The 14,498-nt window shown below is 37.6% G+C and overlaps 1 protein-coding gene across 1 annotated transcript in view; it reads right to left on the bottom strand.

Annotated features, from left to right (window-relative positions):
- The window catches only part of PDCL2 (phosducin like 2), a 34,369-nt gene continuing 19,871 nt past the window's right edge, over window positions 1-14,498 (bottom strand). The window contains exons 4-6 of the mRNA XM_005555257.3: window positions 13,170-13,313; window positions 5,890-6,098; window positions 1-187 (exon numbers count right to left, since the gene is read on the bottom strand). Coding sequence (XP_005555314.2) covers window positions 33-187; window positions 5,890-6,098; window positions 13,170-13,313 — 508 coding nt within the window. The 3' untranslated portion in view covers window positions 1-32. The remainder of the gene's footprint in view (window positions 188-5,889; window positions 6,099-13,169; window positions 13,314-14,498) is intronic.

The raw sequence follows: 14,498 nt of genomic DNA, 5'->3' as shown, positions 1-14,498 counted from the left end.
TATACTAAAAGCTATTTACTGAATATTTCTCTCTATTTGGTATCATTATCACTGTTGGAGCTATCACTGTCATCATGAATAGAAGTGTTTCTAATTGAAGATACCATCATATCTACAATGTCTTTTTGGGGGTTTTCTTCCAAATCAGTCTGTATTGCTCCAACTTCTGCTAGCTTCCATTCAAGTTCTGTAATAAATAACCCATCATTAAGTCAGTTAAAAATCTTGAAAAAATGAATAATTTTTCATCTATATGAAATAGGAGTTGACTCTTAGTAATATTACCATGGAAATGATGATATATTTATTTATAGTTTTTTTTTTCTTTTTTCAGACAGAGTCTCACTCTGTCACCCAGGCTAGAGTGCATCTTGGCTCACTGCAACCTCTGCCTCCCAGGTTCAAGCGATTCTCATGCCACAGCTTCCTGAGTAGCTGCAATTACAGGTGCATGCCACCACACCCAGCTAATTTTTGTATTTTTTAAGTAGAGTCAGGGTTTCAACATGTTGGCCAGGCTGGTCTCGAACTCCTGACCTCAAGTGATCCCCCTACCTCAGCCTCCCAAAGTGCTGGGATTACAGGTGTAAGCCACCACACCCAGCCTGGTATCTTTAGAACTGGTTGACAGTAAAAGTGCTACAATATCAAAATACACATTGGATATAGCAAAGTTATACTTAAAGGGAGAAATTATGGTTAAACTGGTTCCTAGTCTGTTTTGTGATAAAAGAATCCCTGAGACTTGAGTAATTTATAGAGAACCGAGATTTATTTCTTATACATCTGGAGGCTGGGAAGTATAAGGTTGAGGGGTCTACATCAGGTGAGGGTCTTCTTGCTGAGGTTATCCCACGGCAGAATTCAAGTGAGTTAGAGAAGGTGAATGAGAGACAACAAGAGAGGGCTGAACTCACTTCTAAAACAAACCCATCCTCAAGACAACAACCCCACTCTGCAATAATGACATTAATCCATTCATGAGGGCAGAGACCTCATGACCTAATCACCTCTTAAGATCCCACTTCTCAACACTGTTGCATTGGGGATTACTAATTTTGGGGGACACATTCAAATCATACCATTCCACCCCAGCCCCCAAAATTCATGTCCTCTTACATGCAAAATACATTCATTCTATCCCAGTAGCCCCCAAAGTCTCAACTTGTTCCAACATCAACTCAAAAGTCCACAGTCTCATCTAAATCAGATACAGGAAAGACTCAAGACACAATTCATACTGAGGTACATTTCCCTCCAGCTGTGAGCCTATAAAATTAAACAAGCTGGCCAGGTGTGGTGGCTCACACCTGTAATCCCAGCACTTTGAAAGGCTGAGGTGGGCGGGTCACCTGAGGTAAGGAGTTTGAGATCAGCCTGGCCAACATGGTGAAACGCCATCCCTACTAAAAATACTAAAAAAAAAGAAAAAGAAAAGAAAACATTAGCTGCGCATGGTGGCAGGCACATGTAATCCCAGCTATTCAGGAGGCTGAGGCAGAAGAATCGCTTGAACCCTGGAGGCAGAGGTTGTAGTGAGCCGAGATCGAGATCGTGCCATTGCACTCCAGTCCGGGCAACAGTGCAAGACTCCATCTCAAAAAAAAGAAAAAAAGAAAAAGAAAAAGAGTGAAGTGAAATTTTAATAAATGGTGTTGAAACAGTTGCATTTTCTTACAGAAAAAAAGTAGATACATTCCTGATATGGTTTGGCTATGTCCCCACCCTAACCTCATCTTGAACTGTAGTTCTCATAATCACCACGTATTGTGGGTGGGAGGTAATTGAATCATGGGGGTTGTTATCTCCATGCTGTTCTCTTGATACTGAGTTCTCACCAGATCTGATGGGTTTTATAAGGGGCTTTTTCCCCACTTCACTTGGCTTTCATTCTTCTCTTTCCTGCTGCCATGTGAAAAAGAACATGCTTGCTTCCCATTCTGTCATGATTGTAAGTTTCCTGAAGCCTCCCCAGCCAGCTGAACTGTGAGCCAATTAAACCTCTTTCCTTTATAAATTACCCAGTCTCAAGTATGTCTTTATTAGCAGCGTGAAAATAGACTAATACAATTCCTTACATCAAATCATACACAAAAGAAAAGCCCAATGTTATTCAAGACCTAAGCTCAAAAATAAAAATTTAAAACTCTTAGAAGAAAGTATAGAAGAATATATTTTTCACCTTGGGAATACAGAAGGGTTTTGAAAAGAAAGCACAAAAAGTGCACAATAAAGAAAAAGATTAATAATTTTCACTATACCAAATCATAACTTTTATCTGACAATCAAAATGAAATGACAAGCCATAACTGGTGAGAATATATTAGTAATACTATAAAAATAGTATCCAGAACTTTACACACACACTCATGCACACATACACACTCTTATAAATCAATGAAAAAAACACAAATGACAAAATGGACAAAGTATATAAACAGGAGAGGAAATCAGAATGAGCAATGCATATGAAAAAATCCATAACCTCACTTGTAATGAGGGAAATCCAAATTTAAACAATGAAATGATACCATTTCATATCCATCAGATTGACCAAAAAACCAACAGTCTAAAATTAACAAGAAGTGGTGAAGATGTGGGTATATCTTTAAACACAGATGGAAGGATAAATTGATACTTCCATTTATAGAGCAGTCTATCAACTATCAAGTGAAGTTGAAAATGTGTATACCCTATATTCCCACAATTCTCCATATATCCTTGAGAAATTTTTACAGGTGGACACAACAATTGTCACAGCAGAATTGTTCATAATGGGAAAATTGGAAACAACTCACATTTCTCACAACAGGGGAATGATAAATTGAGGAATAGCTGATTATAGAATGCTAGACAGGAGATAAAGTTATTGAATCAGACACATATGAAATAAATGAGATTCTGAATACTATGATTGAGATTTTTAAAAAAGCAAGTTGCAGAATGATATTACAATATAATGCCCTTTATTAAGTACTTTCGATTTTGCAATTAATTATTCCTTCTATTTCTATAGATATACTTAAGTTAAAGCATAACAATATAGACCAGATAGTTTCTCTTAAAATTAAAAATAGAATTATCATATCATCTAGCAATTCCATTTCTGTGTATATTCCCAGAATAATTAAAAATGGAGATAAGCATATTATTTGTACACACATGTTCATAACAGCATTATTCACAATAGCCAAAAGGTGAAAACAACCTAAGTATCCATCAACAGATGAAGGTATACTCAAGATATACTTAAAAAGGAAAAAAATTCTGATAACATGCTACCACATGGATGAAACTTGAGGACATTATGCTAAGTGAAATAAGTCAATCACAAAGGACAAATACTATATGATTCCATTTATATGAGGTATCTAGTGCTGTCAAATTCATAGAGACAGAATCTTAAAAAGGTGATTGCCCGGGCTGAAGCAATTGGAGACCAAGGAATTTTTGTTTAATGAGTACAGAGTTTGTTATGTAAAACAAAAAAAACTTCTGGAGATGATGGTGATGGAATGTGAATGTGCTTAATGCCACTGAACTGTATGCTTAAAAACAGTTGATGGTAAATGTTATATTACGCATATTCTACTACAATGTTTAAAATACACCAATAAATTTCATTGATATCTCCCTCTCAAAAAAAAATTAAATAAATAAAGGGACGAGATACACTCTAAATTCTTGATAGTTTTTGCCCCTAAGGAAGCAGGGAGGGGAACAGGACTAAGTATGAAATACAGGTAATTTCAACTTTATCTGTAATGTGTTTTTAAAAGATAAGCAAACAGGCCAGGCATGGTGGCTCATGCTTGTAATCCCAGCACTTTGGGAGTCAAATGTGGGAGGATTACTTGAGCCTAGGAGTTTGAGACCAGCCTGGGCAATATCGTGAGACCTCATCTCTACTACAAAATTTTGTTAAAAAAATAGTTAGGTGTGGTGGCTGGCACCTGTAGTCCCAGCTACTCAGGAGGCTAAAGTGGGAGGATTACTTGAGCCTGAGAAGTCAAGGCTGCAAGTGAGCCATAATTGTGCCACTGCACTCCAGCCTGGGTGACAGAGTGAGATGCTATCTCAAATAAACAGCTGAAGCAAGCATAAACAAATGTTCACATTTGTTACTTTTGGTAATTACTATGGTCCTGAATGTTTGTGTCCCCCCAAAATTCATATGTTGAAATCCTAATCCCCAAGGTGATGGTATTAAGAGGTGGGGACTTTGGCAGTGATTAGACCATGAGGGCAGAGCACTCTTCAATGGAATGAGTGAACAGAGAGGCCAAAAGGAGCTTGTTTGCCCCTTCCACCACGTGAGGTCAATGAAGAGGTCACCATCTATGAAGAACAGGTCCTCATAAAACACCAAATCTGTTGGCGCCTTGATCTGGGACTTCCCAGCCTCCAGAACTGTGAGATATTAATATAAAGTTTCTTGTTTATAAGCCACCCAGTTTATAGTATTTTTATTATAGCATTCCAAACAGAGAAGACAATAATGATTTCATGAATGCTTACTATATGATTATTCTATGTATTCTTTTATGTACTCTTATGTCGTTAATTTTTTTAATTAAAAAGAAAAGATCCAAGCTACAAAAACAGGTGGTAAAACAAGGAAAGGCCTTAGAAGACTAAAAGAAAAATGGGAAACTTCTGGAAAAATTAAAGTGTCAGAGGTCTCGGTAAGGCCAAAAACAATTTTGGGGGACTGACAGAGTGAAAGAATACCTATTGAAACCAACCGGCCAGGCGCAGTGGCTTACATCCGTAATCCCATCACTTTGGGAGGCTGAGGAGGGCAGATCTCCCAAGGTCAGGAGTTCAAGATCAGCCTGGCCAACATGGCGAAAACCCATCTCCACTAAAAATTACAAAAATTAGCCGGGTATGGTGGTGGGCACCTGTAATCCCAGCTACTCGGGAGGCTGAGGCAGGCAGAACTGCTTGAACCCAGGAGGCAAAGGTTGCAGTGAGCCAAGATCATGCCACTGCACACTAGCCTGAGTGACAGAGCAAGGCTCCGTCTCAAAAACAAACAAACAAACAAACAAAAGAACAAAAACTGAAAACAGCCATTCATGATGGCTTTAACACAGTGGTGAGAGAAAATGATTTTTAGTTTTGTAAAATAGAGTTAAAGCACTGCCAAAAAAATGAATGTATCAAAGAAATGACCTTAGGAAGTAAAAACAATTAAAGAAGATAAAAATAGAAAGTCTTGTGCTGTGTGCTAAGAAAAATAAAGTAATAGGAGGCATGGTCCCTGCAATTTTTAGGAAGATAAAATTCAAAGCGGATTGATTCATCAACAAAATTAGATATCATGCTAATAAGTGAAAAGTAAGATGCATTGAATATACACTATAGAAATTCAGTAGAGAAGAAAAAGATTATGAATTGGTTCAATATTACATAATGCAGTAAATAAAAATAGAGCAGACTCATGTAGGAATAAAGTTTGGATATGGAGAACAGAGAAAGGTAGAATACGTTAGGTACAAGCAGAGAATGTGTAAAAAAGTGTGATGGCACAAATGAGTTAACGTATATTTAGTAGTAGCTGAAGACCAGCCTAGTAGTGGCTGAAGACCAGCCTAACAAGAACAGAAACTAGAAAGCACTGAGCATTATAGTTGGAGAGGTGGGTGGACATTCTAAAGGAGAAGATTCTAAATTTTTAACTTACTTGAGACAGAGAACTATTAAGGATTTTAAGCAAGGGGCTGTTATTAGAGTATTACTATAGGAAAATTAATCTGGAGGCATACAAAAAGAGACTAAAAGCAAGGAAAAAACCTTGGTACAAAGGAAGAAGACTTTTAGGATACTTGCTAGTTTCTGGATGTTTTCACCTATCATTTTTATAAACAAAATTTGTAACATTACCTTCCAGCTTGAGATTTATCCCTCCACATTCTAAAATTCCAATGAATTTGGCTTCTATCTGACCATTTTTATAAACAAAAATTGTTGGTAAACAATTGTCATGGTAGTGTTGAATACAGCTATTCACGATGGCTTTAACAAATTTAGTTTCTGGAAACTTTCTTGCTAGAAGACTAAGATGCTGGTTAACCAACAAACACATTGGGATGCTAAAAAGAGAAACAGTACACACAATCTTTAATAAACGGACTACTCATCTCAGTCTAATGAAATAAGTAAAATATCGCCATGGCAAAAATAAATCTTAGATTAATATAAAAACATGTTATTATCATCCTCTATTGTTACCTTTAGCAATGATGAACTGTATGTAGAGTCCTCTGGTTTTTATTGCAAGCACCATTATAGCCTGGGAATGAAGCTAGCTACCAGGCAAGCTGATGCTTAACTTAAGGAAACTACATCCAACGAGCATCAGTTTGGTTCAAGCAGGTTCCCAGTTTGTAGAAAAAACAAAAACAAAAACAAAAACACGACACTTCTAGGAAATCCTTTGCAGTTCTGAGTTGAAACAAAAGGATCCCAACTCTTGTTGCCATCACCAGCTTCTTTCCATGTAATGAGTTTACCATATCCAGAACTGTCTTTCCTGACTCCATCAAAATTCTCCCACAGTCTTTGGAATCCCACTCCATGTCACATTCTGGTGGCCCCATTATCCAGAACTATTCCTTACCAGAAATTTAATATTGATTGGAAGTGTGACCACAACCTCAGTTCTTCCTGCTTTATCACTTAATTCTCATCACACTCATTGATCAATTAGTTCCTTTTCTCCCATTTTATCAAACTTTCAAGTGAATCCCTTCACCTCTACTTTATTCCACATTCCTTCCATCTCCCTTGGGACCTTTGTTGGTTATTCTGCTTCCCTCTTTTCCTGTTTTCTCATCTTTCCTTCTCCAAAGACTCTTTCTCCATTTTACATAAACATATTCAATTTGGGCCGGGTGCAGTGGCTAAAGCCTATAATCCCGGCACTTTGGGAGGCCAATGTAGACAGATCCTTTGACGTCAGGAGTTCAAAACCAGTCTGGCCAACATGGTGAAACCCCGTCTCTACTGAAAAATGAAAGGTTTTAGGGGCCAAGGGAAAATTTCTTTGCCCTCCGAAGGAAGGTTCACTGAAAGATCAACTAACAAAAGGCAGATTAATTGGAGAAAAGGCACACAAGTTTATTAACATGCACATGAGAGAGGAAACACAAAGTGATTACCCAAACCCTCCAATGAGGTACAGAAGCTTATATGCTATCTTGAGGCTACAGAAAGAATGGAGGCTCTGGCATGACCAAAAACGTGTTATTGGGGTAAATCAGGTTACAGTGACAAGACAGGCTATGGGAGGCAGAGAAGAGGAGGCCTGGCTAGCAAAAGTGGTCTTGTTATGTAGATGAAACCTTACAGGTAGCAGCCCTTAAAGAGAATAGATGGTAAATGTTTCTTTTAGACCTTTAAAGGCATCAGATTCTCAGTTAACTTGGTCCTAGATTAGACAAGGGAAGGCCCTCAGAGAAGGCCTGACTGCATGAATGCAGATTTTCTCTACAGTTGCAAATCTCCACAAAAGACAGCTTTACGGGGTTACTTCAGTTTTGTTGGCTCTCTGAACACCCACCTCAAAATATGTCAAGAAAGTATATCTTAGAGTAAAATGTTTTGATTTTCTTCAAGGTGAAATGAGTCCACTAATATCTAATTCAGAGAAATTTTATAATTTTCATTAGAAATTTTATCAGAATGAAAGCTCAGTCAGTGGTACAACAGATATTTGTGGGATGGATCAGTAGTGTGAATGGAAAAAGGCAGGTAGGTATTGGTGGTGGCAGTGAAAAGTATAGATTTAAGAGAATATTGCATAACAGATTGTGATGCAGGGAGAAAGGGTTACCCGAAGAAAGTTCTGACAGCAAGCAGTAGGAGAAGAAATTTGGTGTTGGGGTTGAGGGCCAGAATTTTAACCCCAGAAGAGCTGTAAAATATGAGGCAGACCAGTAACATCACAAAGCAAGTTAAGAGCCTATTTATGATATTCAAGCTTCAAAATATGCACTTGGGTATAAGAATAATATAAAAGCCCCAAATTAGAATTGGGGTACAGGCATAAGATTAAATAAAACCAGAAACAAGACTGACTTAAAGCTAAATCATCAGGCTTACTGGCCCAGGTTGAGTTAGATCGCTCTAAAGCACCTTAAGGAGGCTAAGCCTTCATTTGGCTAAAAAGTGGGTCTAATCCTATCAATTTAATGGCAAGGAGGCATTGAAATTATAGAATTTAGGAGTCTAATCAACAAACACACACCACCTTTTTATAAAACTGAAAGAAAGTAGCTAAAAATAAAACCACCTTTGCAAAAACTTTAACAGTGAGAGAATTATGACAGTGAAAGAGATGTGATCTAACCAACCCCCATCTTCTCTTTAACCTCCAAACTGCCCAGAATCATTCCTGGACTTGGGCCAAGCTAACTTTGGGAGAAATTCAGTTTATAGTTTAAATGATAACAGCTTTTCCCCAAAACTAAACCACCTTTGTAAAAGCTAAGCGAAGACTAGGTTAGGAGGATGAGAGGAGCCTGAATTCTGCTAAGATACACACTTAAACAATTACCAGCCATTATTCTGGAAGTCACAAGATTTGCAACTTCCTCAATTACTCCTGCAGACAACAACCCTATTGTAGAACCTAAGATTGGCCTTTTGATACATCTTTTAAGGTTTTTGCATTTCTGATGACTGATGCCTCTACCTGGACCCACCAAGCAGTCCTGTGGCCCCATACAGAAGCAGACTTAGCCGCATGAGGACTGTATTACTCCATTCTCATGCTGCATTATAATAAAGACATACCCAAGGCTGGGTAATTATAAAGGAAAGAGGTTTAACTGACTCACAGGAAACTTACAATCATGGCAGAAGGGGAAGCAAGCACATTCTTCTTCACATGTGGCAGCAATGAGAAGTGCTGAGCAGAAGGGGAAAAGCCCCTTATAAAGCCATCAGATCTCAAGAGAACTCACTCATTATCACAAGAACAGCATGAGGGTAACTGCCCCCATGATTAAATTACCTCCCGCCAGGTCCCTCCCTCGACAAATGGGGATTATGGGAAATTCAGTTCAAGATGAGATTTAGTGAGGACACAGCCAAACCATATCAAGGATCATTTTCTACATCCCTATGATTGCATTCCCAACCAATCAGCAGTACCCATTCTGTGGTCTGGCAAACTATCCTTGAAAAACCCCAGCCTCCAAATTTTGGGGGAGGCTGATTTGAGTAATAATAAAACTCTGGTTTCCTGTTCAACCAGCTCTGCATGAATTAAACTCTTTATTGCAATTCCCCTGTCTTGATAAATTGGCTCTATGTGGGCAGCAGGCAAAATGAACCCCATTGGGTGGTTACAAAAACATAAATTAACAGCTGTCCTTCAACTTTATAATATTAAAAAGCTGTACGTAAATCCTTTTTTTCTGAGATGGAGTCCCGCTCTGTTGCCCAGGCTGGAGTGCAATGATGTGATCTCAGCTCACTGTAACCTCTGCCTCCCAGGTTCAAGCGATTCTCCTGCCTCAGCCTCCCAAGTAACTGGGATTATAGGGACACAACACCATGCCCCGCTAATATTTTGTACTTTAGTAAAGACAGGGTTTTGCCATGTTGGCCAGGCTGGTCTCAAACTCCTGACCTCAGGTGATCTGCCCACCTCAGCCTCCCAAAGTGCTGGGATTACAGGCATGAGCCCCAAGCCTGGCCAGTAATTCCATTGTTAAAAACTAAAGTTTTCTAAGGAATATTTATAACACAATTATTTTCTGTTATATTTTATAAATTTGGATTATTACAGATTAATTTTCAAAATATATGTTTTATACCAACACAGGAACATATTTTCTGTTTTTTTTTTTTTTTTTGATTCAGAGTCTTGCTCTGTCACCCAGGTTGGAGTGCAATGGCGCGATCTCAGTTCACTGCAACCTCTGCCTTCTGGGTTCAAGCCATTCTCCTGCCTCAGTCTCCCACATTGCTGGGACAACAGGCATGCGCCACCAAGCCCGGCTAAAATTTTTTTTTTTTTTGTATTTTTAGTAGAAATGGGGTTTCACCATGCTGGCCAGGCTGGTCTTTGACTCCTGACCTCAAGTGATCCGCCTGCCTCAGCCTCCCAAAGTGCTGGGATTACAGGTGTGAGCCACGGCACCCAGCCCCAGGAATGTATTTTCTTAATGTCCAGAAATCTAATATGTAACTACTTTAGAGTGGTCCAGAAAAACCTTCTGAGAAGGTCACAAATACTTAAAATATTATGAAACCACATCCTTCTTTTTGAGTCTATCAAAGCATATGACAATTTGAAGCAGACTAAAACACATGCAACCTCTTTATGAATTTTTTAAAATTATTTCTAAAAACTAGTAATTTATATGGAAATAACCATTAAACTAGATAATTTTACTTAGAAGCAATATCTACTCTGCTAACCACACAGGGTCAGAAAAACATTCAGTAAACCACTTCAGTATATAATATTTACCACAAACAGATCCCTGTTTTATAAATGTCAGTGTTTCTCATCCTTATCTGTGAGACCTACAAGCAGCATTTACAAACTGGTTAACCAAATAAATAGTATAGGTAATATGGAAGTGTGATTTCAGGAAATAACTTTTCTCTGAAGAATGCAAGTCCTTTTAAACATTTACACCCACGGAGTCATTAAAATGAGACAGCAAGCCAGGCACAGTGGTTCATGCCTATAATCTCAATACTTTGGGAGGCTGAGGCAGGGGGAGCACTTGAGGCCAGGAGTTCGAGACCAGTCTGGGCAACATAGCAAGACCCCGTTTCGATGAAAAAATTTTAAAAATTAGCCAGATGTGGTAGTGCAGACCTGTAGTCCAAGCTACTTGGAGGACTGAGGCAGGAGGATCATTGCTTGAGCCCAAGCATTAAAGGCTGCATTGAGCTACGATCGTCACTGCACTCCAGCCTGGGAAACACAGTGAGACCCTGTATCAAAAATAAAAAGACAGAATTACAACCTACTCCCTCCTTCACCTATGCATTCCTCTCTTGAAACTGCTTGCTATTGCTTGCAAGTAGCTATAAATCAACCCAATAATACATCAGACACTGTAATTTTCATAGTTTAACAATCTATAGCCAATCACTAATCAATGTTATTTCCTTAAGCCAAAGAGAATTCCTGACAAACAGCTTTGTATTAGTCCACTCCCTGTCCCCTTTTATGTCTTCACAAACCTGCTCATAACAAAGGCTAAAGGGAGATCGTATCCAAGGTTACTTGGGTTTAGTCTTCTGGGCAGCTATCCTCACTTTGGCTCAAGTAAACTCTTTAAATTATATTTTGTGCCTCAGCCTCTTCCTTTTAGGTCAACACATTCTTTTAAAAACTTTAAAGCTACCTAAAAATTAATCTACCAAGAGTTTTAGTTATAAAAAAATAACTTTTATGGGGCATTTTCTTTTATGGGGCATGTTGTCCTATCAAAGTTCAACTCAGGAACTGCAAAGTATAGCCCCATACAGGCTATACAGGGTTATATACAGGGCTATAATTTGCATAAATTGCTCTGTACATAATTTCCCCAAGGACCTAAAGAGAAAAAAAAAATTATTATTCAGAGATTGAAATAAGGACAGTGAAGGTTGCTGTCATGGCCTCTGTTCCTAGAATGGTTTATAGCTCTGAGGCTATAGGGTAGGGACCTAAAGCTAGAAGGACTGTTTGAATGAGAGAAACAGAGTTGGGGAAAAGTCTACTTTCCCTATTTACTAGGCAAGGCTGGTGAGGCCTAGCAACAGTGGATTATACCTAGTACCACCAGGTATATTTTTAAATTAACTGTCTTGGAGGAATGGGGGAGTATAGGGGTGCAGGGGAATTGTTCTACTAGAAGAGACTTAAGAGAGCTGATATATCTAAATGTGCTGCATAATTCTTGATTGACTCCTTGTCCAAAACATATGTATTTATAAAAGACATTTTTAAGTCACTTGGGAAAATCTGAGTAAGGACGAGGTATTAGATGGTATGAGGAATTACTGTTAATTTTGTTAAGTGAAAAAATGGTATTGTGGTTATGTAGAAGAATGTTCTTGCAGGGATTCATAATATGCCACACCAAAATAAGCCACTCTGGCATAAGGATTATTTTGAGCTAAAGACAACTGAAAAGAAACAAACAAAGAAAAATATTCTCCACCCAGTAACATCCTCACTCTTGTCTCTACCAGGAAGGGGAGGACACTCTTAATCACTGGATAAAGCTCTAGATTCTTATCATCCCAGTGAGGCACCAGAGGAATCTGTATAACAAACCTTGCTAAAACAACCTTTAATTTCTATTAAATCAAACACTCTAAATATTGACCATATAGATTCAACAAGTTGAATACATAGTTTCACCCATGTATTTACCATCCCACAGTTTGTTATTCCTAGAAGCTCAAAGACCCTTTCTGTTGTCTTATCGTATCTCTATAAATTTGCTGTTCTTTTGTTAAGATACTATATAAGCCCAAGCTCTAACCACCACTTTGAGTTACTTGTCACTGAGCTCTCCTATGTGTATGTGTAATGCACTTATTAATAGGCTTCTGTTTGTTTTTCTCTTGTTAACCTGTCTTTTGTCAGTCCAATTTGTAGGATCCCAGCCAATAAACCTAAAATGGGTAGAGGAAATAGAACTTTTTTTTCTTTCCAACACCTTTATGTTTTGAAGATGCATGCTGAAGTACACAGGAATAAAGCATCATGCTATGGTCAGTTTACTTTCAGTTCACTTTCTACAAATGCAAATATACACACACACAGATACAATTATATAAATATGGCAAAAGGTTACTTGTTGAATCTATATGGTCGATATTTAGAGTGTTCGTTTTCTCATTCTTTCTACTTCTCTGTATTTTTGAGATTTTCTAGAATAAAAAATTTTTAACAAAACTACCAAAGAGTGCTTATTTTTCTAAAAAGTGTGACAAGTTCCTGAAATTAGAAATGAAAGGATCTTAAAATACCTAATTTAATCCCTGAAGCCAGTGACTATCAAAAACTCTATGGATGTATATGTGTGTAATATATAGTTGCTTTTTCTTGAGTACTGTCATACGCTTTGTAAAACCTTAAAACCAAAAATATGTCTTTTAAAATAGTAGTATATTAACATTTTGAAATACTATGATCTTACCTTGATCTGTATAGATGAATTATAACCCACACATCTTTTTCTGCATTTGTGACTTCATTCACATACTGATTTCCAGAAATTTCTCTTAATTCTCCAAATTTTTGTTTTTTCTTAAGAGCTTTCCATTCCTGTAACCGCTTCTCTCTAATTAAAACATGAAATTAAATTACATAAGAATACTGTCATATTCTTAAGGTCATTCTCATATGTAATAACAATTTAGGGCAATGAATATAATGTCTATACATATCAAACACTTTAAATGATGGGATATTAATGAATGATCTTATAAAGCCAATTTCTCTTTTTATATGCAAATCTGTGTTATCATGGATATTGGAAAGTATAAGAAGTTTGCTATTGACTTTTAAATTTGTTTGTATTTAAGACTAGGTTTAAATCATTAACTGTCTTGGAGGAATGGGGGGGTGCAGGGGTGCAGGGGTGCAGGGGAGTTGTTCCCTGCTATAGAGAGTTTATCTGGATGTTGTGCCAACAAATTCTCATGTACAAGTTGAATACTTTATTAAGGAGAATAATGATATCCAACATTTACCAAGTGCTTGCTATGTTGCCAGGCACTATTTTAAATACTTAACATTAATGAACTTAATCCTTGTAAAAATGTTACAAAGCCAGTACTATTATTATCCCCATGTAAATGTTAGTAACTATCATGCTAAAATGATCTTCACTTTGAAGCTTTTGTGGATATTTGCAATTACTTATTATAAACATAGATTTATTATAGATAGAGAGGTAGTAGAGGAGAGTGATTATGAGCTTGGATTCCAAGGTCAGACTAAACTGAGTTTAAATGCCAGTTCCAGTACTTGTTAATAGCATAAAGTTGGGCAATTATTTAATCTCTCTACACTTCAGTTTCCCTAACTGTACATGGGAATAATACTAATAACTACTCACAAGGGATTATTGGGGAAAAAATGAAATAATACATGTAAATTTCTTAGCAGGGTGCCTGACACACTGTGAGCATTCAATAAACATTGCTACCTATTTATCTATCCATAGAGAACCTTGCAACTGTTTAAAAAACCCAACTTTCTCAACATCTACAATTTGACAGTTTTGCTGTTGAATGCCTGGATTCATGAAGCAAATCTAAATGGTTTCTGACATGCCTGCAAGTTTATTAACATTCAATGATTCTATACCTCTAAGTTTGCTGGGAGTATTTACTCCCCTTCTCTGTATACTAAGCATATTTTCCCATTTTATGTATTCTTGATGCTCTGGCATCTGGCACATTGCTGATTCTGTAGAGTCTGCCCCTCCCAGGGCTAGTGAACTCCACGAAATAGCAAACAC

This window comes from Macaca fascicularis, chromosome 5 (assembly GCF_037993035.2).
Source record: "Macaca fascicularis isolate 582-1 chromosome 5, T2T-MFA8v1.1".
NCBI lineage: Eukaryota > Metazoa > Chordata > Mammalia > Primates > Cercopithecidae > Macaca > Macaca fascicularis.
Note: the sequence above shows the minus strand (reverse complement) of the source record. Positions and strands in the feature narration are given on the sequence as shown.